Source organism: Psammomys obesus, unplaced genomic scaffold (genome assembly GCF_907164565.1).
Source record: "Psammomys obesus unplaced genomic scaffold, mPsaObe1.curated_primary_1811, whole genome shotgun sequence".
Lineage (NCBI taxonomy): Eukaryota > Metazoa > Chordata > Mammalia > Rodentia > Muridae > Psammomys > Psammomys obesus.
In genome coordinates, this window is record NW_026585609.1 from 4,150,244 (window position 1) to 4,174,239 (window position 23,996).

Genomic DNA, 23,996 nt, shown 5'->3' on the forward strand with positions numbered 1-23,996 from the left:
AATAAAAGGCATTGGTGAAGGCAGTCACACCAACATTGTTGGAAAATTTTCAGCTCTGTAATGTCAAATCTCTTTGTGGTGTATTGAAGGTGCTTAGGAGATCAAGGAACAGCAGGAAAGATGGGAAGAGAGAGAAGAGAACAGTGCTGGACAGAGGACCGACTATTACTTCTAATAACATGGTGAGGCAAGCTGGTGATGCTACTGACAGAACCTAGCTCTGTACTCTGCCAAGGTGGGCGCTTAATAAATGCTGTTGCAGTAAGCAGTGCAGAGAGAATAGATTTCTAAAACCATGCCCCAAAGCTTAAGCCTAGCACTGAGGTTATTTCTTTATTTCATATTCTAACGCTTTAAAATAAAAAATTCAATTTAAAATATAATTTTTTGCCTAGGAGAATATTTCATTTAAACTTCATATCGTATAAGCTCTGAGAGTCGTTTAAATTATCGTTTAAACTGTCCTAAAATTCTAGGTCTTAAAGAATAAATATACAATCAAATTTAAATTGCATGTGCAAAGTGGCTGGAAAGCAAACATTTCACCCCAAGACGTGGCATATCATCAACCAAAATCTTTGACATAAAATTCCTAGGAATCATAAGAACCATTTTCTTTAATAGGACACTAATAGATGACATAGATTCTTAGTAGCCAAAGGTCTTAAAGCATGAGTGTAACTTGCAATACCTGCATGGCATCTACATGGAACACATGTTTCCATGCACGCCTGTGCCCACGACCCATCTGCTTCCTGTGAAGTATGAGCAGCCCTGTCCTGCGAGTTCTAATAGTCCCTAAATATGAGCAATGCTCTCCCTGTCTGGGTAGGGGCGGGGCCTAGTGAAAGGAATTAGGAGGTGACGGGGGGGGGATTTGATCTGGGAGCATGTACTTTGTGCCAGGTCTCTTTCTCCTGTTCTGCCTACTTTCCTTTCCAGATGCCAGGGGCGAGTGGCTTTGCCGCTCCGGATGCTTCATGCCATGGTGTTCTGCCCCATTATATAGGAAAACCTCAAAAACCAAGAGTTGAAAGAAACCTTTCCTTACTGTAATGTGGTTGTCTTCAGATAGTCTGCCACAGCAATGTTTAAGACAAAAATGCCCACATTATATTCCTTAGTGATCTAATTCAGACACACAGCTATGATTCTTAACGGCCTCTTAATATATTCCACTATAGTTCATCCTATGTAAATGCCTGTACATTGCTTTGTTCAAAAGGAGTTTTTCCTTATATTTCTATGTTTGGGGAGGGCAAAAAGTATACTTGAAGTTACAAAATGACAAGTATGCACGTGCTCCTCCTCACAGGGCTGAGCCTTCAGATTTGGTACTTGCTGCTGCAAAATCTCACACATTGCCAAAGACCACAAGATGTCACTAGCTGTTTATTGATCATTATTTGGTGTATTAACATAATCACTATGAATTTGGCTTTCAGACAAGTTGCCTAACCTTGGTTTTTGATTGAAGTCTGAGTAAGTCCTACTTGGTTTAAATACTCGGCTTTTTTCTTTTTTCTTTTCTTTCTTTTTTTTTTTTTTTTTTGCTGAGGAATGTACTAAGAACGGAATCACTGAACCCTTACTCGTGTGATTGGTCCCACTCAGTCTCCCTAGTAGCTGGGATTACTGGCCTGAACCTCTAGGCCCAGTTTACTAGTATGTTTGTTTTTTCACACCATATAATACGATAATTTAGATTGAAATTCAAAACATAGAAAAGCAATGTAGGATAATCTCATTTTGAAAACATAAGTTTTTTTGTCTGAAATGATAAAAGTTGGGCAAAGAGCTAAAGGGCTAGAATTCCAGCTGATATATAAATATGCGCGATGTGTCTTCTCTCTGTATGTGTATATATGTGTGTGTGTGTATAAATTTTTTGTAGATATGTGGTGTTTGTGTGGAGTACATATGTGCGTATGTCGGGGAATAAGTGTGCTTGCTCACACATATGCATGCATAAACCAGAGGTAGAAAGGAACATCTTGCTCTATTGCTATCTATCTGGCAGACTGTCATGTATGTATGTATGTATGTATGTATGCGTGTATTATGTATTGATCTATGTATCTACCTTAACTGTCTATCTCTGTATCTATCTATCTACCTACTTACCTATCTATCTATCTAAGATAACATCATTTCTGAGCTTGGAGCTCACCGTCTTCAGCCAGTGAGATCTCCCAGACCTCTGAATGCTGGAATTAGACAGATGCAGCCATATCAAGCTTTTGCTTGACTCCTAGAGAACACAGATACTTGTTTGTGCTCAGCAAACATTTCACCCCCTGAGCTGTCTCCTCACCTTGCTACTATATTTTAATGGTCTATATGGCAATAGTTTAATTCTTACACTGTGCTATTACTAAACCCATTTTTCAGATAGGAGGAGTAAAAACAGCTGTGATAAAACTATAAACTACTAATGTCAGCTTCACTAATCTGTTCATCCAGAAAAAGTGAGATATTCTCCAGGATCACTTTATTCGAGGTAATAAATTAGTCACTAAGGCAGATAGATCATTTATGGACATAGGTTATTTATCTGGACTTGGTATATGCCACCTAAAACTGTTTAAGCTTTGATACATTCCCAGCAGGCCTTAACTTTATTTATCTCTTTAAAAGATTCTGTTCTTATTTTTAATTATGTGTCTGTATGTGTACATGGGGAAGGTGGTTGTGAACATGAGTGCAGTCCCCAAGGAGGCCAGAGGAGGACGGTGGATGCCTTAGAGCTGTGGTTATAGATGGTTATGAGCAACCTGACACGGATGATGGGAACTAAACCCAGGTACCCAGCAAGAGCAGCCACCGCTGTTAACTTTTCAGACCCAGGTCATCATTTTAAAAGGTACAGTACTGCACACAGAACCCTGACTCTCGTTAAGTCACTATTGCTTCTGCCGAAGACTGTGAAGGCAGGAGTCTAATTCACAAACTTTTCCTCTACCAGTCAGTTGACAGGATCGTGGAGAGTTCTGCTGCTGGGAAACGGAAGTTCAAAGTCATTGAGACGGTTGGCCCAAAAGTCTGAGCCAGTGTAGAAGCCAAGTCTTTTGGAAGGTCATTGTCCTGTGTGGGAAGGGAAGGGCACCGATTCTCTGAAAGCAGCTCTCCAAGGAGCTCCCATGTAAGAGTTAGTGCTGTAGTGAGGTTTAATTACAGTTTAACATGTGCCTTTTAGTGTAGTTGGAGAGCTGACCACAGCACTGACCTAGCGATGGCTCTGCCTTCTCTTCCAGGATTTGCTCATTTGCCCCTTGTAGTATGACTATTGACATAGGAGACAGAAAGTAGGCTGCATTCTAGAGACCAAAGAAAACAGCACACCACCATCCATTATCTGCACTCTTCTTCCAATACAGCCCTCAGTCCAAAGAAATTTCTTGAATGACGTTAGTCCAAACCACGAGGGTTAGTACTTCTTTCATTTTTAAGATTTACTTTAGTTTTAATTCATGTGCATGAAGGCATCTGTGTGAGGTTATAAGCTCATGAGTGCAGTGGCCATGGAGGTCAGAAGAGGGCATCCGTCCCTAGAGCTGGAATTTCAGCAGGCGGGGAGCCACCTGGCTTAGGTGCAGGGAACTGAGCTCAGGTCCTCTGGAAGAGCAGCAAATGCCCTTAACCACTGGGCTCCTCCTCCAGTCCAAGGTCAGTGCTCCTTTTTTTTTTTTTTTTTGAGGGAACTATTTGTTTTTATTGTTTTCTCCAAGGGTTGCCTACGTAACTGCACAATTTAAGGCTTTTGCAGAGCAAAGACTGACTTAATTTAAGAGCCTAAACTTCGCGCCAGGTGCTTTGCTCGTCCAATAGAGAAGCTGTCGTAGCTTGTGAGGACGCCACATCATTCTCTTCTGTACCTTCCACAGACCCGAGGCTCACACTGACCCAAGGCAGAGACCCTACACTGTGACCCCTGATGCTGTGAACCCCAATAGTGGGAACCTCAATGGCATGAACACCTCCTCAAAGGCCCGAAGCAGATTCTATACCATCAGCCGGTGATGGTATAGAATGATGAGAGCACATGCCAAGGGCGGTGACTCCAAATAAATGAACGCCAAAGGCAGGAACTGTGGATTTTAAGATCATACTTTCATTTCTAATGCTTATCAACGAAATCATGAAAGACCAGAATTAAAGCTGTATCTTCCATGAAGATGCCAGTGCAATGATGGCTGACTGGTACTTCCTGGGCACCTGAACCCCCTGGTACCTGCTCAAGATGGCTTCTCTCATGGGACCTTTTCCTCCAGCACTCACCTGTTATGAAGCTGATGGTGGAACTGTCACAGCAGCTCAGTTCTGGATCTCCCCATGTCACCATGGTTACCCGAAAGTTGTAGTACCACGCTGGCAATAGATTTGCTATTCTCTGAATAAGGATGGAGAAAAAATCAGGAGACAAAAGACTAAGAGGAAAACAATATTTATGAACTTGATTTACTTCCCTTGGGTCATGATAAACATTAACAAAGACCTTTTTGTTTTCTTTTTTATGTCTTTAGAATTATTTTTGAAGTGAAATGAGCCATAAATAAGATGAAATGAGATATATATTTTTTAAAAGACATTAAATATGAGTATTACTTCACCATTTCCATATACTGCAGAACGAAATAAATGAAACATCACTTACTTATAAGTGTCTGCACTATTTGTTTCCCTGAGTCTAGGAAAAGGAATAATACTCTTTATCATGATGATGAGCGGCAATCTTGGGTGGCAGTGACCAGACTACCATTTGGGAGCGACCATGCGCTTCATACACTATTCATAGGTAGCTTATACTTTGCAAAAGGAATCCAGTCTCAGAAAGAAATGGGTTAGCGATACAGGTATTTAATGAATTGTGCATGCCAACAGGAGTCATAACTAGAGACAGTATCTCAGTCAACTGTTGAAGACCAGAGGGAAACTCTTGGGTTGAGAGGAAAGTTAAGTTTGGAGTAGCTCTTCTCTTCTCTCTTAATGAAAAAACTCATTAAGAGAGAAATATCAGGAATGAAAGTTAGTTGCACAATTATCTCTTTCTGTCTCTGTCTCTCTCTTTTCATCTCTCTCTCTCCAAAGACCAAGACAGAATATAAACCCAAAAGAAATATAAAGCCATGGACTAGCAATCAAACAAAACACAAGAGTAGCCTGGACTGCCTGCCTGCCTGCCTGCAATCCCAGCACTGTCAAAGCAGAATCAGGAACCACAGAAGTTCATGGCCATCTTTGGCTACATGCATGAGATTGTCTCAAAACCATATCATACAAAACCAAACTAATTATATTAAATAAGACCCAACAACAACAACAACGTAAAAAACCCAAAGTCCTTCAAAATAGCTATCAGCCTATGCTTACTTCCACAATGACCTAATTACAGATGACTTTCATCCTCTGACATACTTGTGACACAGGCATGACCATTCACATGAGAGTGCACCAGCTAAGAGAGGATTACCACGGATGCTGTCAAGGAGACGGTTGCTGCTATTTCATAGTAGGTTGTCCACTCTGAGGTCATGGTGGTGGGGTTGAAATAAAACATTTCAACCACGTATTTTCTGAACACTCCCAAGTAAGGTCGGGTCCAGCTCAGTACTACTGCCGTGGGACCCAAAGGGTAGAGCATTAAATCCTTTATACCGGTGGGAACTAAGAGAGGGTAAAAGGCGAGGAAAGAGAGAATCAGGAAGGGGCGTTAGTGTCTTCACAGTGGCTTCAACCTGAACAATCAAGGTTGTCATTTTCTTAACTTCATCACGAAAAAACAAAGTAAATATAAGTTTACTTCTGCCTTTCTCCACGATTATAATGATGTCTTCCAAATATGCTTATTTGAGGTAGTCAGCCCGTCACAGTAGCAGGCACTAGAATCTGTTAATTTACTTCAGTGAACAATGGATGGAGACTTGTCCTCCATCCCCCACGAAACTGCACCTGTCCTGAGAAGGTACAGCATTCTAAAAATCATTTTCCCCTAAACAACATAGTAATCTCTTTGTGTAATATTTGTACTGTATTGGATATTATGAAAGATTGATCCAGCTATGGCTATGGTTTATGGGAAGGTTATATGGATACATCATCTAAGTAACTAGAACATCTATAGCTTTTGGTTTCATCTCTGAATAGGGGAGGTATCCCTTGGAAGTTATATCCCGTACATAATGAAAAACTTATAGTCGGATGCAGGAATATTGAGCACACCCTCATGACTTCCATATATAATAAATTCAGATTGAAGGCTGCATCCTTCTAAGCAGTACTTAGTTGTCGTCTGGCAACGACAGGTCATTTTTTTTTTTTTTTGTGGCTATGACTTACCAATGGCAAACGTCACAGGATCAGAAGGTGGTCCAATCAAAGGGCCTTTTCTTAGGTACATCACAACCTGGTACTGAGCACCAGGAACCAGGTTCTCAATAACAGGTTTGCTGGAGTTCACCTTAAAGTAAACAACCGATAAGGTTTATGTAGATCTAGGCTTTCAGAGTGGGCCACAAAAGCTGCAGAAGGTTGTTAGAACAACATAACAGTTGACTTTGAAACCTGGTATCATGATGAGGAAGGTTAGATCTGAAAATTAGGATGATTTATAGCTTATGTGATTTCAGACGGAGACCCAGGACATTGAAATTCCATGACTGGATTTAATATACCCCACGGGCTGGCCCCTATGCATCACTGTCGAGTGTAACCGCACACCAGAGCCCCATCCTCCTAGAACCATAATCAAGTCAGGAATAACCATGAGGGTAGCTAGACATCGTAAACCGTGGTGTCAGCCGATGACACGCCAAGATCAATGCAGAATTCTCTGCAGTCTCTCGTCACTTAGAAGCACATCATATTTAATTATAGAGATGGAAATGACCTCAGAGATTATCTATTCAGATCTCTGATTTAATAGATGGAGAAGCAAAGCCAGAGAATGGTCAAGGTCAGATGCTCATATTTATTGTTGGGAGGAGAAGTGCAGAGTAGTCAAGGCACAGCTGAAAGCACTGTGCAAGTCTATTGTAACCTTATAAGATGATGTCATAGAGACCCTGTTTATGGTCTCCATTTTTATTGGTTGTGTTAGCAGTGTGATAAAGAGAGAAACAGCAGAGCATACCTATGAACAAGGTGGACTGATTAAAGATGAACACCAGCATGTACAGGATTGATGCTTCAGTTAAAGGTCCAAGAAGTGAGTGGGTTTCAAGTGCATGTGTGTTTGTTGTGTGCATGTCTGTGTATTAGTTAGTGCTTTTCATATCAATACAGTGTCAGTGAGACAAACTAATTCTCCTCAAATTGACTGAAATAAAATCTAAACTTTGTTATGTATAAACACAAGGATGTGTTTATACTTAAATTTGTTATCATTGTTTTCTCATTATTGTAAATATAGGTGATGATGTTCCTTAAAGCTGTGAGGTGCTTAGACCAGAGGATAAGGTACGTTAACACTTAGGATCAATGGTTTGGGCCTCTGGGATACATAAAATGCAAAACTTCTACAGGAATGAACAAAATTAATGGATAATAATTTTTTTGGCACTTTGTAGTGTGCTTTTTAAAGTCTCACTAAAATTATGAAGGTAAACAGCACTGATGATGTGAATTTCAATGTGTTTCAGAAGCTGGCGATGTCTATTAGTCATGTCTTGATTTGATTAGAATGCAGCCTACTCTGTTCCCCAAGCTGGTGTGGCACGCGAGACAAGATTACACTGGAACAGTTAATTAATACTCTCACCTTCTTTGCCTATTTATACCCCTTTAAGAAAATATCTTACCCATATTCAGATTTCTTTCCCGAAGTTACTTGGCAAGGCTGTTATCTAAAGATACAAGAATGTGTACTAGGAATGGAGGCAAACTGCAGAATCCTAAGAGTTTGGGAGCTGGAGGCAAGGAAGGGTACGAGTTCAAAGCCAATCTGAACTATATAGTAGGTTAGAGACAGCCCAGCATGGGCTATCTGAGACTATGGTATTAGAAAATAAAATAAAAGTAAAAAAAAAAATGAATCAAGAGAGACAGTGCCTGCTGTGTGCACGGCAGAACAATACTGTTTTATTAAATTATATTATGTGTGACAGAACTAATGGCCACTCGCTGGATTAATTGTCCACTCAACAGGAGAGCACATGCATCAGACTCAAATCTTTCTGTTCTCTTCTCACAAGTCTCAGGGTGTCAGCAGGCAGTTTTCTAGACTGTTCTCTAAGGTACACATACATAGGGCGCTGTTGGACCACACATGTGGGGAATGTTAGCAAAATTGCTAGAGAATTTTATTTTTGCCATTACAGCGCGTTTCAGACATTCTGACACACTTGCAAATACTCACTTGGCTCCTTAATCATTCATGTCACTATTTAGACCAACATAAGACGCAATCACGTAGGCTGTTCCAGGGAGAACCCTTTTAATTTGATGACATTTTAGGCGGGACTTGTATCTAACTGTTCGCTGGACACCCAGTGTCGCAGCCACTTAGATATGTGGCAGTCACAAACCCACCCTAGGAATATGATGCCCTTTAGGAAAGGTAGAGACATGTGAAAAAAAAACATATCACTTTATAAAGAAGATGAGAGGGCAACGCCATTGCAGCTACCTGTCTCTGTAAACAAACAAACAAACAAAACATAAAACAGCCACAAAAAACTAGAAACATAAATCTAACCTCCCCCTGGATGCCTAAATATCTGTTGAAGTTTAAACCATTTTTTACACTTTGATTTTTGTGCTATTTTTTCTAATTAAGTAATCACTAGCCTACCAAAGAATCAGTATCAAAATGATGAATACAGTAAAACTACTATATTAATGAATATAATATATGATATATACTTAATATAATAAACATAATATATTATCAACAAATCTTTCCACTTAATCATATCCATTTTATAATTTTTTTTCTGTTGCTGGCTTAATCTTCCATCTCAATGACTACACTAAATTCAGTATGACCTCCCAAAAGGCCCTGGCACTGTCTGTCTCTACTAAGCTAAAGACACAAGACGGAAATTCTAAGGAGATTGGTTGGAGGGAACACAGCGGTCTTGACCCCGAAGGTTTCCCCAAGTCTAAGATGTCCTACTTCCACTCTTGGGATGCCTTCCTCATTAGCTCTACCTCTTTGATGTTCATCGATTCTGGTTAGTAGGGCTTTTCTATTCAGGACCCAGAGAGCCACTGGCCACTCTTCCTGGAGCCAAAATATATCAGCTAAGCCTAGATAACAACAAACCTTGACCCTTCTTTTCCTCTCTTTTTTTTCCCTTCAGACACTATGTTAGACATCAATGCTATTTACCTTCATTATAGTTCTGTGAGATGGGATTGATTTCAGTCAGTATCACAAATGAAGACATCAAGAACCACACGGGGGGTCTGGACAGATGGCTCAACAGTTAAAGATATAATTCTCTCCCTCTCAGAGGACTCAGTTCAATTCTCAGGACCCACAAAGGCAAGCTCACAACCATCTGTAACTCCAGCCCCAGAGATCCTGATGACCTATTCTGGCCTCTGTAGGCATCATACATACACACACAGGCAAAACACCCATACATATAAAGAGAGACAGGAGGTGGCGGAGAGTCCGAGCTGATAACCGTAGATGAAGTCTGAAACCCACGTTTATGAGATGCTGCGGCCTGTCCTCTAGACTGTCAAGCTGGCTGTCTCTCCATCCCACCCCTATAGGACAAGGCAGCACAAAGCCACCACAGAGCCACCAGCATCTGTGAGGACAGATCCTGTCAGGTGGGGTCCTGCTTTGACACCAGCCGGCGGAGTGGCTCCCGGGAGGCCCCTTACACATCCTGCCTCTTAGGCTCACCATGTCTTTATGCAGTTGAAAGGCTGATGTGTCCCTCTGTCTGCTCCTGTCCTTTTGTTATTATGCATTCCTGCAAGCAGTCAAACAGCATTCATGGACATAGGCAGATGCCTTGAAGAATGAAAACTCATGCGTATCTCATGGTATCTCATGTGGCACTCATCTCCCAGTTCTGACCTTAGTGATGGTGTGCTCAGTCTTTTGAGAGGATGCTCAGGGCACATCTATTTCAGGTAGTTAACAAGGTTTCTTATAGAGCACAGACTATGCAGTGATTTCATGTTCAACATCTTACTGAAGGAATAGCTCTAGAATGGTTGTAAGGAGGATTCATTTCCACGCAAAGTCATACAAAGAAGATGCACTTATGATCAGGGCAGGCTTAAGTCATCGTAAGCCCTCTATTGAGATGGGAGGCCTTGCTCTGTGAGTCATGGAATAAGGACTTGGGCCGAATTAGCTTCATCTTCAGCACTCTGCCCAGGAGCCACTTTACATACACAGTCACACAAGCTTCTGTGTTGTTGATGGGTAAAGCAGAAACCTTAGCAGAGTATCTCAGAGAATACCAAAGTAGTGTAAGCAGCTCAATCCTTGAGAGTGAGGATTGTGACTCTGACGGTTAGCTACAGCTTCAGCATCCCTGGCCTGAAAAGGATCCAAAATCTGAAAGACTCTGAGCAATGACATACTACCAACATGTGACTTTCACATCATAAAGGTTTACCTCATGAACAAACGTTAAAATACTTCTTCAAACTGCATTCAGATTATATGTGGCCTCTGTAGGCACCAGGCATGCACACCCATGCACAGACACACATGCAAGCAAAACACACACACACTTAAAATGAGAGAGATGGGGAGAGGGGAGGGAGGATAGCTGGGAAGGTAACAAAGGACTGTTTCATGTATACTACGGTTGAACCACCGAATAGCCTTCTTGAGCATTATTTGTTTTGTTTTCATTTTAATTTTTTTCTTCACAACTTATTCATTATATATCCCTCAACTGCCCCCAGTCCCACCCTCTTTTCCTCCCCCCCCCATCCCCTTCCGCTAGTCCATTGAAAGGGGGAGCTCTCCACTATTGCCATCTACCCATAGCTTGTTAAGTCCCTGGACTTAACAAGGACTGCCTGCATCCTCTTCCTCCGTGGCCTGGCAAGGCTGCATCATCAGGGGCGAGTGATCAGAGAGCAGTCAACTGAGTTCATGATTGAGGCAGCCCCTCAATCATGGAGATCCACATGGAGATTTGAATTTAGTTTTCCCATCTGAATATTATGTGTAAGTGGGTGCAGGGGGGGGGGGTGTTGGGGACATGGATGCTGGATGTGTAACACTATGAGAAAGTCTTGTAATAATTGAGAGGACACCAGGAATGCTGGCCCTCTCCGTACACTCTTTTAAACATCAGCCCTCTTGCCCATCCATAATCCTTAAGGGCTTAATGATGTGTTTCGAGAGAATGGTGTGAGAATCCAGTTGGAGAGGACTTTCTTGGATCATTTATAATTTATAGCAGCCATACACACCTTTTGCTTTGGGCCCCCGGGGCAAAAGATACATAATCTGTTACATTAGAGATACAAAAAGGAAATGTAGCTTAGACAGTTGAGCTCCAGGTCACTGCCCATGAAGGAAATATGTTTTCCCACAGGGTAAAGCCAGCTAATGTTGGGTATGCTCACGGAAGGGAACCAATGAACTGAGTAAGGAGCCGTGATTGCTAGTTGATAGGTTTAGCATATTTACTCTTTAATTTGTCTGAGTCAAGGGTTGGATTCAGCCTCCAAGAAGGGCTTATCTCAGCATTCTAAAGAGCTTAGTTCGCCAAAGCTCCTGGTTCCCCAATCAACCTTTATTTTAAAGTTTATTATTATTTATTACAATTTATTCACTTTGTATCCTGGCTGTAGCAGTTCCCCTCATTTTCTCCCAGTCCCACTCTCCCTTCCTCTTCTCCCCTATGCCCCTCCCCTAGCCCACTAATAGGGGAGGTCCTTCTCCCCTTCCGTTCTACCCTAGCCTATCAGGTCTCATCAGGACTGGTTGCATTATCTTCCTCTGTGGTTCTTTCCACGCACCTAATCAATCTTACCAACTTAAAATTTCTCACTTGAATCACACAGATGCCTAATTTTTCCAAGAGGGAAGTCTCAGATGTTCATGAATACTTTCCCTTGCTCATGCCCTACTTCTGAGGAAGAAAAAAAAAGCTACAGTTCAGGAAAATAGCACAGGGCCCCTGCCCTAATGATTGTTTGTGGGGGTCCTTGTCTAGCCAATCACAGGACCCATAATTTGTACATCCTCTCCTCCTGCCCTACTCTTCCCCGAGGCTGTCTAGTCTCATTTATCCTTAATAACTCTTTGTATTTGGGTCGGTGGGGAGAAAATTGTTAATTGTTTATATATTTTAGCTTTTAAACTTGTCTTATTGAGTCTGCATTACTTTTAAAGTTAAAACAGAAGTGGGAAAATGCAATGGACACCAAACCCCTCTAAGAGAGTGAACCTTCTTTCTGCTTAGCTGTCCTCTCTCTCTCTCAGGAACTGTTTCTTTGACCATTTCTGATACTCCTTTCTCACGATCCGTATCAGGATACAATCGGACTCTCGTTCTGTGAACTCAGAAGCATCATCAGTTGCTGGCTTGGGCTTCTGAGATACAGTGTAGACATCCTATACTCGTTTTTGGTCCTTCTCACTGGATAGTAGCACTGCTCTGCAAGATTGGGATGCTGAAAACTTTCCCTTGGACTCCAATGTCCCTCCAAGCCTTGACACAGAGTAGGCATTCAGCAACTTCTCTTGAGTAAGAGTGGAAGTGGTGAGAGTGTGATCACTAACAAAGGGAAAGAAGAGAAGTGAAACTGAACAGCCATGCTAATCATTTTCCGGCTCCTGCGAAGGGAGGGGGTCTCACACGCCCTGGGGGAACTCAGTGTGGCTTGGTGAAGCTTCTTTTTGTATCGCCACAGGCTGAGCTTCATGTGCCTTCAGGGCTTGGTGGGTTTGTCCTCGTGTTTCCTACCTGGGTACAATACTGCTTCTCCAGCCGCTGGCTCTCCTTCTGTTTTGGGCAGGTCAGGGACACTACAGACACGATGGTGCTGTTGTAGTTCTCCTGGGGAGATGTCCAGGACATCAAGGCTGTCGTTGAGCTTAAGATGTGGACACTCACATGCTGAGGCTTCTCAGTCAGTTCTTCAATCCACTCGCCTGTGGGGCCTGGACATTGCAAATCACAACAAAAGGGAGCAATGCTATGAGCTGGTTGAGATAGAAAATTCTAGGTTTAATTGTTATGTTGGGGTGTGTGTGTGTGTGTGTGTGTGTGTGTGTGTGTGTGTGTCCTTACAAAGAGACTCACAGGAAGACTAGGGTGAGCCTGCTTGCTCTGTCTGCCCTCTCCCAACTGTAGCCCTTAAATCTACCCCTCCCCTCTGGCCCAAGCAATAGCAGTGTCAACAGCAGCAATAATAAAAACAGGCTCAATTTCAGTTGTCAGATACATCGGAGAATATCCCATTGAAATCTTCATCAAACAGAGGGTGGGACGCTGTGGCATTTCGTCAGTGTGTATAATTCCTTTTCTAGGAGGATCTTTCTAGACATAATTGCTTTGAGATTCAAATCAGCCGCTACCATAATCTTGTGGAAACAAATTAAATTTTGCCACAGTAGAAACTGACGGGCAGGCTGCGGCTTCGTTAAAGAAATGGGCAGCAGGCTGGCTGGGCCTAAGTCCTGGATGATGCTTGTGGCACTTGGAGGTTTGTATTTTGAGGTTCTCTGTGGAAGCGCCCACTGTAACCTTCTGGATGCTTCTGGCTACCTTCTCCCTCGTGTCTACAATAAATCTCCTCCGCTGCTTTACCTAGGAGTAATTATGTCTGCCCTTTTGTTTCATATCCTTTCCTTCCTTCCTTCCTTCCTTCCTTCCTTCCTTCCTTCCTTCCTTCCTTCCTTCCTTCCTTCCTTTTCTTCTTTCTTTCTTCCAACTTGCAAAGTAGTTTGAAAGGAGCAGGTGGCTCCACGAAAGAGGATGGGTGCAGACTCTGTAAATGACGTGAGTGCGGTAGCACTGTAAAGGACATGTGAAGATGAGATACGCCATTTACCATCAAGCACTTACGTATCTTAGTGTGTTGTTTCTTATCACAAGTCTGTGAGAGAAGTCTTAAACCTCAAGTTTAGATTAAGAAACTAAGGCAGATAGGATGAGGAAATAAATTCACGATTTATAAATGTGAAGTCTGATTTTTTTTAAAATCTGTGCTTTTAGGGAGTAGGAGGAGTTGGACTTGATCAAAACATTTTTTCCACAGGCATGAAATTCTCAAATAATCAATTTTAAAGTGCTATGTTCCTAGCCGTGCACATGGCTCTCTGGCTCGAGCATTGTGGACCCGTGGAGAGTGTTGGCTTGAAATTTGCCCCGAGGTTCTTGTTTTCAAATTATCAGTGGAGCAGCTTCCTGCAAGTGACTCAATGCCTCTGAAGCTCTGCTGCGTGTGTGGATGGACTGTGTGAGCTTTAGAAGAGAAAAGAGCCTTGGCGGGCTAGGGGTGTGATTCAGTTGGTTGAACGTTTATCTAGAATGCACAACACCCTGAGTTTGATGCTCAGTGTCCCATAAACTGGGGGGAGGGGTACACCTGTAATCCCAGCACTTGGAAAGTCAAGGCAACACAGTCAGAAATTCAAGATCTTCTTCAGCTACATAGTGGCTTTGAGGTTAGCCTGAACTGGCTACATGAGGCCCTGTTTCAATACTAAATGCATGCACTGATAAAATAAATACAAAGTAAGAGATTCAATGCCTTAACTTACTAGTAAGGAAACTGAAGCCCAGAGACTCAGATGCCCTGTCCAACATCATGGAGACAGCGAGTGTTTGGATTTAGCAGCACAGCTGCTCCTAAGGTAAGTGACCGTGAAAATGGCACGAGACATGTCTTAAAATAAAAATATTAGAAGGAACTGAGGCTGCGGCACAGTGGTGGGGTGTGTGTCTGTCACACACAGGCTTTAAATGTTCTCTTGATAAGACCCTTGGGGGCTGATGCAAAGATGTATCAACATTCTCATCTTTGGAAAGGGCCTCAAACTGCACAAATGTAAATCGTAGCGCAGTGACATGTATATAAATCTTGATGTTATTAATCTAAATAAAATGTCCTAAGTAGCTTGGTCAGTAATGTGGACTGCAAACACTAGCTGGTGTTTGGCTCATCCACCCAATACATATAAGTATTTGTATCCACAGCCTAGTATATTTTTTAAAGCAAAAGATCATACACATTGTGCTTAGCAATCTATACAGCTGAATAGAATATTCTAAGCACTTAAAATATCCTTTCATTAACAAAAGGAAAATTTTCATACATATTAAAGTAAATCTCTTTAAAAATAATCATGTGTATGAACACCTCTGATGTGTTCTGAGTGGCACTTTGGGTCTTTTAAGAGAAACAAGAGACAGAGAGATGGCTTGGAGGGACAGTCTTTGGATGTCTAATGTCCTGAGTTTGAATCTTGGACCCTACATGGTGGAGGGAGAAAACTGACACCCATGAGTTCCCTAGTGATCTCACAAGTGCCTTATGGTATGTATGTATGCCCTACCCCATACAGACAGAATGCATAAAGATTCTGATATAAGAATATGTGACAAAATAAATCTAGATAAATGTCACTTCCTAATTCTGTATTTTGTGACCTAATTTATGATACTCACTGGAAGGTAAAAGAAAAACAAATGCCAACATGGCTGCCACCACTGATTGGATTTTCATGGCAGCCATCAGTACTTGCTGCTTATTTGGGCCAGGTGACCTCTTGGCTAGCAAAACAATTTTAGACTCATGAGAAGGCAGAAGACTCATCTTGAATTTTTTTAATAATCTCGTATAAAAACATTCCCATATATGATACATCTAATACACACACCAGGTAATTCCCAATGTTCTTTGGTCCCTTTGAAAGCTCCAGAGGCTTCTCGGTGGCCACATGCTTCATTCCTTAAGTGTAAATGCTATGTGGGAAGATTTGTAATGTGTTTAAGTTGCTAGGTGAGCTGATATCCTATCTCTGCTAACCTACCCTCTGAGGGTTATTTGAGACCAGGTAGAATTTGGCCCTTAGGGAAGAGAACAGATATTATAGAGACTTGTTTTTGGACAGCTATCTTTAACCTATATTTTCTAACTTTTCTTTTTTATGTAAAGATACACTTAATATCTGATAAGCTAATTAACTGATTTTTAACATGTTTACTGCCAGTAACCATAGTTTATCTAAAGAGAAAACAGATACACTTTTTTTTTCTTTAATGCAGCTGAAAACTACACTTTTGCTGTACTGTTAAATCTCACAGAATAGCGAGAGGCCTCTCCAAAACTCAGTTTTGGGCCTCAAGTATACTGTCTTCTCCTGCCAACTATGTGGACACCCCAAAGGTTTGAATCGACTTGCAATTTTGAGCTCTCCACAAGTTCAATACTCTAATGAGATTTTCCCCACATAATCCTATAATGCTAAATTTCATTACAGCCTCAAACAAAAGTCGTATTTCCCAAACTGTATGTGCATGTCCTTGGAGATATGGTTATGGCTGCTGTGGAAGGTTAGTTTAATAAACACTCAATTATCACAGCAGTGAGAAAGAAAAATCTTCCGGTCAACTTTCAGGGCAGATTTGCTGCCATTAACATACATGTACGTCCTTCCACACATGATGGCCTCTCCTGACCTTGAGGAATACCCAGGATCCTTGGGGCTCATGACTAATTGACACCCAAGCATTATTAATCTCATGGCTTCATTGTTCTAGCTGCCCGGAAGTGCAGGATCAATCATCTTTTGGCTACTTACTGATATAGAAACTGAGAGATTTTGCTGACTGGCTTTTCCGAGTCTCACAGGCTCCCGAGGAACTAAAGGTTGTCACAGAAAGTTTATATTTCCCAGGTTCCTTCAGTTCTGCAACAAATTCATGGGCTTCTTCATCCACTGTCAAATAGTCAGTAAAGTTCTCTGGATCAAATGCAAAAGGTAAAAAAAAAAAAATTAGAATATATGTGGATTAACACCTAAGAGGCTCCAGGGTATTTACAAACTGATCAGGCTTGTAAAATATGCATTTATTATTGTACTTCTTTCTTTTTTTCCCAAGTTCAATTCAAATGGCACATTGGTTATTCTCCCTTCATCTATTTGCTCCAGCATCTTTAAAGGTATATGTATTCTAAGCCACCTCTGTGTCTGTTTTCGACTCCTTATTTGAAGTTATTATTTGACTACAACAGTCTTCAAAAGAGCACAGTATAGTCAGATAAATACATGACTTGATTGAACTTTCTTGAAAATAGGCAATAAAAAAGTGTTTTGAGTTATAAGATGCTCTGTTCCAGAAAGTAAACAGAGAACTAGATAAAGATTAAAAGTGACTTTAAAGACAAAAAGGCAACTCAGTCAAATGACGACTTTTGACTAAAATGACAATTTCAATTTTATGCAATATTATAGTATTGCTGATTACTATTATCTAGAATAAAGAATGAAGAGATATTTTGTCTCATTTCATTAAATGCAAGTCATCTATTTTCCACAATATGGTGACATGATTCTAATGGCCCATCATGAAATAAAGGCTGACATTTTAATTCCAAGTTTTGATAACCTGACAACCTGTGCCATCCAAATACTAGACAGAAAAATAAGAATGATGTAGGACTTGTCAAGTCCTAACAAGCAACAAACAACAAGAAAAGTCTGGTGTTCAACAGCAGAATTATGCTATAGCTCTGTTTTCATACATTTATGGACCATAATATAATTAATATGATATAATGTATAATAATACAGAGCTTGACAGGCATATTGGCACACACCTGTAATCACAGCACTTAGAAGTGAAAGCATGAAGGCCAGAAGTTTAAGGACATCCTCAGCTACATGTCAAACTTGGGACAAGCCTGGGTTACATGAGACATATCTCCCCAAAGTCTCAAAAAACATCACAGACACACATACACAGACACACACATACAAACAAACTCAAACAGACATAGACTAACAGACACACATACTCTCTCTCTCTCTCTCTCTCTCTCTGTGTGTGTGTGTGTGTGTGTGTGCAGACACACATACTCTCTCTCTCTCTCTCTCTCTCTGTGTGTGTGTGTGTGTGTGTGTATACTTGGTCAGCACACTGACAAAGTCTTCCTCAAATAGAGGCTTCTCTGTCCTGCTGAGTGTGGTGTCACTGTCATAGGCCACTGTCAGGGCACTGAGAAAGTCCTCCTCGTTTTCAGGGGCTGCAGAGGCACTGTTCCACCAGTAGGGCCGAGATGTGCTTTCATATATACGTAATTTCAAATGTGAGTCAGTGAACCAAAGCATAGTGTATTGACTGTGACGGGGATTCTATCCCCTGCATCTTTTCCATTCACCATCAGCTTCTCAGGTGATCAGGTTTGCCACATCCTTCTTACTCAAGCTGTCTAAGCAGCGTGCACGTCCAGAGGTATTCACTTTGTGGAAAGACTCACCGTTGCATGCCTCTCAGATTTGCATAGAGGCAAACAACATTTCTTAAGGATATTCTGTAATATGTTTGGATGGTCCTCTATTTAGTTCAAACTATTTCTAAATGCAAGGACTTCTTCAGTGGCCTGGGGTATGTAAAATGCTGGAAAGAGAAATGTGTGAAACTTGCAATGGCTGCAGCTTGAAAGTCACCCAAACGTCAAGAATCTGATCTCATCTGTGTAGGTTGGTTTTATGCTATCAGAACAATCAAGCCAAGTCTCCCTTTACTTGTGTCTGTCAGTCTTCCTCCCTGAGCTCAGGTTCAAAACCCTTGAGTTCCCTTCCCTTGGTACTGCTGACTCCCTCCGGCTCCCCACGGCCTCACCTTCCCTCTCTATGAGGATGTTGAACCCGTCGAAGGCTGTAGGCGGTTTTGGTGGTAACCAGCTCAGAGTCATCTGCACAGGGAAGGCGGGGAAAGGGTCTGGTGTGGGCTTCTCGGTCCTGCTGAGTGTGCCATCACTGTCATAGTCCAGGGGCAGCACGCTGACCAGGTCGTCCTCATTCTCAGGGGCCGCAGACGCACTGTCCCACCAGGAGGGCTGAGAGGTGCTTTCGTAGTCAGTGCTATTCAGGTCAGGCCAACTAGAAGACGCATTGCTGCGGGGAGTCCCCGGAGTTTCTTCAGGGAAACGGAAGAGTCTGTCTCTTCCTATCGGATCTTGCGGTTTGATGAACGAGTCCTCGGGGAAGCTCCCGCTCGGCTCTTCCCAGTTGTTCTTGTTCAAGTTGACAAAGCGAACAGAGATATTTCGAGGAGGATACGGTGCTGTGGAAGAGAGAGCTTTTATTTTCAAGTAACTTAACTCTGGACTGAATATTCATTTACTCATGAGTTCAACACATAGAGTTAGCAAATGCAGCTTAACTTTATTTCTAATACACAGGAAAAAAACCCTCTTATTTTGCGTGTGTGCGTGCGCGTGCGTGTGCGCCCACACGCGACAGCATGCTACATATGGAGATCAGAGGATAACTTGGAAATTTTGGATTTGCCCTTCTATCGTGTGGTTCTGGGAAACTGAACTCAGGTGACTGGGCTTGGGGGCAAGTACCTCTACCTGGTGAGCCATCTGGCTAGCCGCAGAGAAAGTATCATGAAGAACACTTGTGCTCCCTAAGTACAGCACATAGAAGCTTCTAACATTGTCTGCACAGAGAACAGCGTGTGCGCAGGCGTATATTTGTTTGCATATCCTAGCCTGTGGCCAGCCCCACTTCAAGGCTGCGAACTCGTTACACTGTAGCGTGTTGATGTGGTCTTCTCGAGCAACATGATGCACATATTCCTTGGCTTACCAAAATAACTAAGAAATCATTAAAAATAAATAAACGTTTTTTTTTTTTTTTTTGTATTTACTCGTAGCTACCAGAATATACATCCTCTACGTGACAAGGCTTACTCCCAGGTTGCTGTTACAGATGCTAATTCACATGCTCCTCTCTTAAATGAACCATATGAGCACACAGAAACTGTGGATTATGGAAACGTGTTTTCTCTAGAGACAGCGAATCGTGAGAACCGTGAAGGCAGCCTGTATGTTGTCTGCCTGCCACAGTTTCTGACCGCCCATCAAATGGCTCCTCAAGCGCCCTCTCCCCAAACTTTTAGGGTGGAATTCACTCTGCCTCCTCTGTGCTGTTAAATATCTTCATAGCTCTCTTGTGACACGGATCTCTTTCTGTCTTGCGTCATTGCCCTCCATGTAAGATGACACCATTTCCGAGGGCAGATTACCTGTCTCATTGGTCTTTACTTTCTCATCTTTCTTAGAATCAGGACAACATCAAGACTGAAAAGGGTAAACATCAATGTGTCTTTACCAGAACAGAATATGGAAAGTACAGAGTAGTCAGTGTTGGCGGGAGGTGAATTAGTTCTTTAGTTAATACCGTCCTTGTCTTACTGAAATTAAATGGGAATTCTGACACAGAATTCCAGACAGAAAGGCTGTCAGGGTGGTCTGTTCTGCCTCATTCCGTACTAAGAGAAGGGACTCTGCAGCGTTACTGAACACATTAGGCACATTCGATGCTGGTTAAGCGATGGGTCCTTGGTACTATGGGTCCAATTTATCCATTCTTTGCTCAAGCCATCAAACCATACCAGCATAGTTTTTCTGTGTTTCTTTTTCAGTGGCTTGAGAATTTCTGCACACAGACTCCTTCCCTTCCAACTCTTTCCATGCTCCATAATAGCTTTTCATATTACTTGTGCTACTAAAACTAGTACTGAAGGTTTTATACATGCCTGAGTCCTGATATTTTCTTTCAATAGTCGATTAACTATATTAGAAAGTCTTCCATCTGATTTTCTTCTACATGGACATCGGTCAAGGTATAGAATAAGCGAAATCTACAGATCCAGGTAATTTAGTAAATTTTTTTAAATGACGTTTGATTCCTCTGAAGACTCACCTGTTCTGTGTTGTTTGGGTTCATGGTTCACACCACTGTACTCCACAAGGGTACTTTTGTTAAAAGTTGCCTCCGATACCAGCTGGAAGGTGATGTTACTGTAACATATACCTGGTAGCCAATGATTAAACACTGTTTTCCCCTTAAAGAAATCTGGGAAGGAAAAGATCACTTACATTAAAATTAGGAGCTTCTTAATGTCACATACTTGGAGAGAGTCCCAGTTAAATTTAAACATCTATAGAATAGCATTTCCTTCAATGTCTGGCATACTCAATAAAAAAGAGAAGGCTGGAGATGAAAATTTGAACCTGTGCCCTTAATCATGAAAAGTCTTTTTTTTCTGTCAGCATTTCTAATAAGATTTGACACAATTAAAATTAATTTTTATTTTATGAATGTTCTGTGTATGCAGCAATTATGGAGATTAGGCTTATTTAGCTCTTTATTAAGAGGAGAAGCTGAAGCATTTTTCCACTTTATGATAAAGAAACAGCAATTTTACTAGGAAGGTTTTTCTCTTGTAGAAAGTGACTTATGTAATTTTTTTTTTTTTTTTGATGAGTGGTCACATAGGAATGCAAAACACCGCCTTTTGTTTTTGAGGGTACTCTTGGAGCCTCTCCAAGGGAAATGCGGTGAGAGCAGCCCATTTGCTATGGAAGCCTGGAGCTTTCGGGCCCAGAGGGATATGCTGCAATGAAGTTGCTGCTAAATTGTCTTAACTTTATTTCCAGAAGCAGACACACTGCTTTTGGCAAGAATAACTTATAATTCAAACTAATTTGAGAATTTCTCATGTTGTATGCATGACTGGAAGTTCTCAGCTCATGAGCCGATGGTTTTAAGACTCCTCAAAAGAAGATTTTCTTGAATCAATAACTTTTTCTTAATGGTTCATTTGTAGGTTAAATAGTGAATTATAAAATGAATTCTTGCTTAGAGTAAGAAAGATTATCCAGAAAAGAATCTGGAAAAAAAAAGCTACCATTTCTTCATCCCCCTTTTATTTCTTACCTTTGTACAACATTGTCCTGAAGTCCCTCCCTTCCCAGTAGCTGATGTTTACTCTGCTGAACACATTGTATTTTTCTGGATAATGAATTTCAAACAGTACTCCTGTCTCAGGAGAAGGCTTATAGTCATATATGGAGACACTGGTTACAGGCAAGGGTTCTACAGAAGCAAAGAGACAGGGAGCCATCATTAATCCATGAGCACATAGTTGAACTGGTGCTACCTTACTCCAACACTTACATTTTTTTTTTTAATTCTACGAACACTGAGTTTCTTGGGTTTCATCCTGAAGGAGTTCCTCTTAGCCTTGGCAGTAATTAACAAAGCACACCCTAGGGGATAGGATCTGCTTTTCAAAAGGTGTTGACACTCACCTATTTCTCACGTGCAACAGCTTTCAAAGTTAGGAAGCACAAATATTAATGTCTCAATTCAACAGGTGAGCATAACGCAAGTCTAGATTGCTTGTCATGCACAATTTAATGAGTGGCAGCATCTGTCTGTATTAGCAAATTCTTCAGTTTCCTTTTCCTTGTTCCAACAAAATTAGACATCAATAACAGACAGGTTCCAAAAAGTATATTTGGCTGTAGGCAATGATAAATATTTATGTGATCATTTATTTCTTTGTGTCAGTTTTGCAGTTTTTCTGTTATGGATAAGAGTGCAAACCACTCAGTGTCATGTATATGATCATTTACATCCTGTTTATCAAGCCCCTCTTTCTACCACAGCTTAAGAATATTCTTATTTTGTTTGGTGCTAATTTATCATAAAATATTAGAAGTATACATTTTGAAAAGTCCCTGGCTTTTGTGTGTGCCCCTTATTCTTATGTAAATAGACGGTTTCCTCATACTTCCAAAGGAGCTAGGAGATATATTTTATTGGAATGATTTTATTAAAAAATATTATAAGGGCTGGAGAGATGTCTCATAGATTAAGAGTGAGTATTGCTCTTTCGGTGACGTGACTTCAATCCTTATTACCCACTTTGGGTGACTCATAACTGTCTGTAACTCTAACTTTGGAGATCCAATGGCCTGCTTGGGCACCTGAAATCACACACACACACACACACACACACACAGACAGAGAGACAGAGAGAGACAGAAAGAGAGAGGTGAAAAAAAATAAATCTTACAAAGGGAAAATAAAAATGATTTGATTTGGAGTCAACTAATGCTGTACAGTTGAAAAATAACTTTAATTCAGTTTTCAAACTAAAGGGTTCTTGCGTATAACATCAATAGCTTAAACTAAAGCAACTGCATTTGTTTAAACTTTATCCTTGTCAAAATTTCGCTTTCGATGATAAAGGATGTAAAAGCTGACTTAGCTCCCTCGACATAGGATTGCTGCAAAGTTAGTTTGTTTCAGCCTGTGGCTGAGTGACCGCTCCTGTTTCCTGAGCTCTTAATCTACTTTTGCTTTGGGATGAATAAATAGAAAAGAATGATTCTACATGCTAAGTTTCCCTCGGACTTTTCTGGAAAATGCAGTCAACAGCTATGGAAGTGTTCCCAAGGACTCCGACAGCAGCCTGTTTTGTGATGATGGGATTTCTGTAGACTGTATGCTACACCCTCTTCCTAAAATGTTTCTATTTTATTCTCATCCCCAAACTTGCCTTCCTACATAAAGGTCACATTTCAACATACCCTCTAAGCCAACAAACCAGCCCAAAGATTCTTGAGATTTGAGTTCAGAGCTCCCCAGGAAGGTTTGAACAATTTGTAGGTTTTTCAACTCCACCCAGTCATGGGCCTGGTGAGTCTGCCAAACCCATCGACTAATTTGGGGTTTAAGAATGTACCATGGTGGGTTGGTACCCATGGGAGAGCCCCCATGGGTACCATGGCTGGAGGATAGGGGAGGGGGTTTGAGGGTAGGACTGAGAGGGAAGATGGGAAGGGACTGCCATCTGGATATAAAGTGGCTAAAATTAACTAATTAGTTAATTAACTATTGGCAGTTAACGGCTCCTGGTAGAAGAGGCGTTGTTCTCTTTGGTGAGGTAGAAACTGGTTAAATTCCTTGTGCTCCATTAGATAACCTGCCACCTATGCTTTACAAGTAATGATAATTAAGCTCACTGGGT

The 23,996-nt window shown here is 41.4% G+C and overlaps 1 protein-coding gene across 2 annotated transcripts in view; it reads right to left on the reverse strand.

The window, feature by feature from the left end:
* The window catches only part of Ptpro (protein tyrosine phosphatase receptor type O), a 198,680-nt gene that overhangs the window by 57,969 nt on the left and 116,715 nt on the right, over window positions 1-23,996 (reverse strand). For both annotated transcript variants that reach the window (XM_055610517.1, XM_055610509.1), the window contains exons 3-10: window positions 21,896-22,054; window positions 20,879-21,031; window positions 18,786-19,229; window positions 16,742-16,903; window positions 12,897-13,093; window positions 6,337-6,457; window positions 5,471-5,664; window positions 4,279-4,390 (exon numbers count right to left, since the gene is read on the reverse strand). In XM_055610517.1, coding sequence (XP_055466492.1) covers window positions 4,279-4,390; window positions 5,471-5,664; window positions 6,337-6,457; window positions 12,897-13,093; window positions 16,742-16,903; window positions 18,786-19,229; window positions 20,879-21,031; window positions 21,896-22,054 — 1,542 coding nt within the window. The remainder of the gene's footprint in view (window positions 1-4,278; window positions 4,391-5,470; window positions 5,665-6,336; window positions 6,458-12,896; window positions 13,094-16,741; window positions 16,904-18,785; window positions 19,230-20,878; window positions 21,032-21,895; window positions 22,055-23,996) is intronic.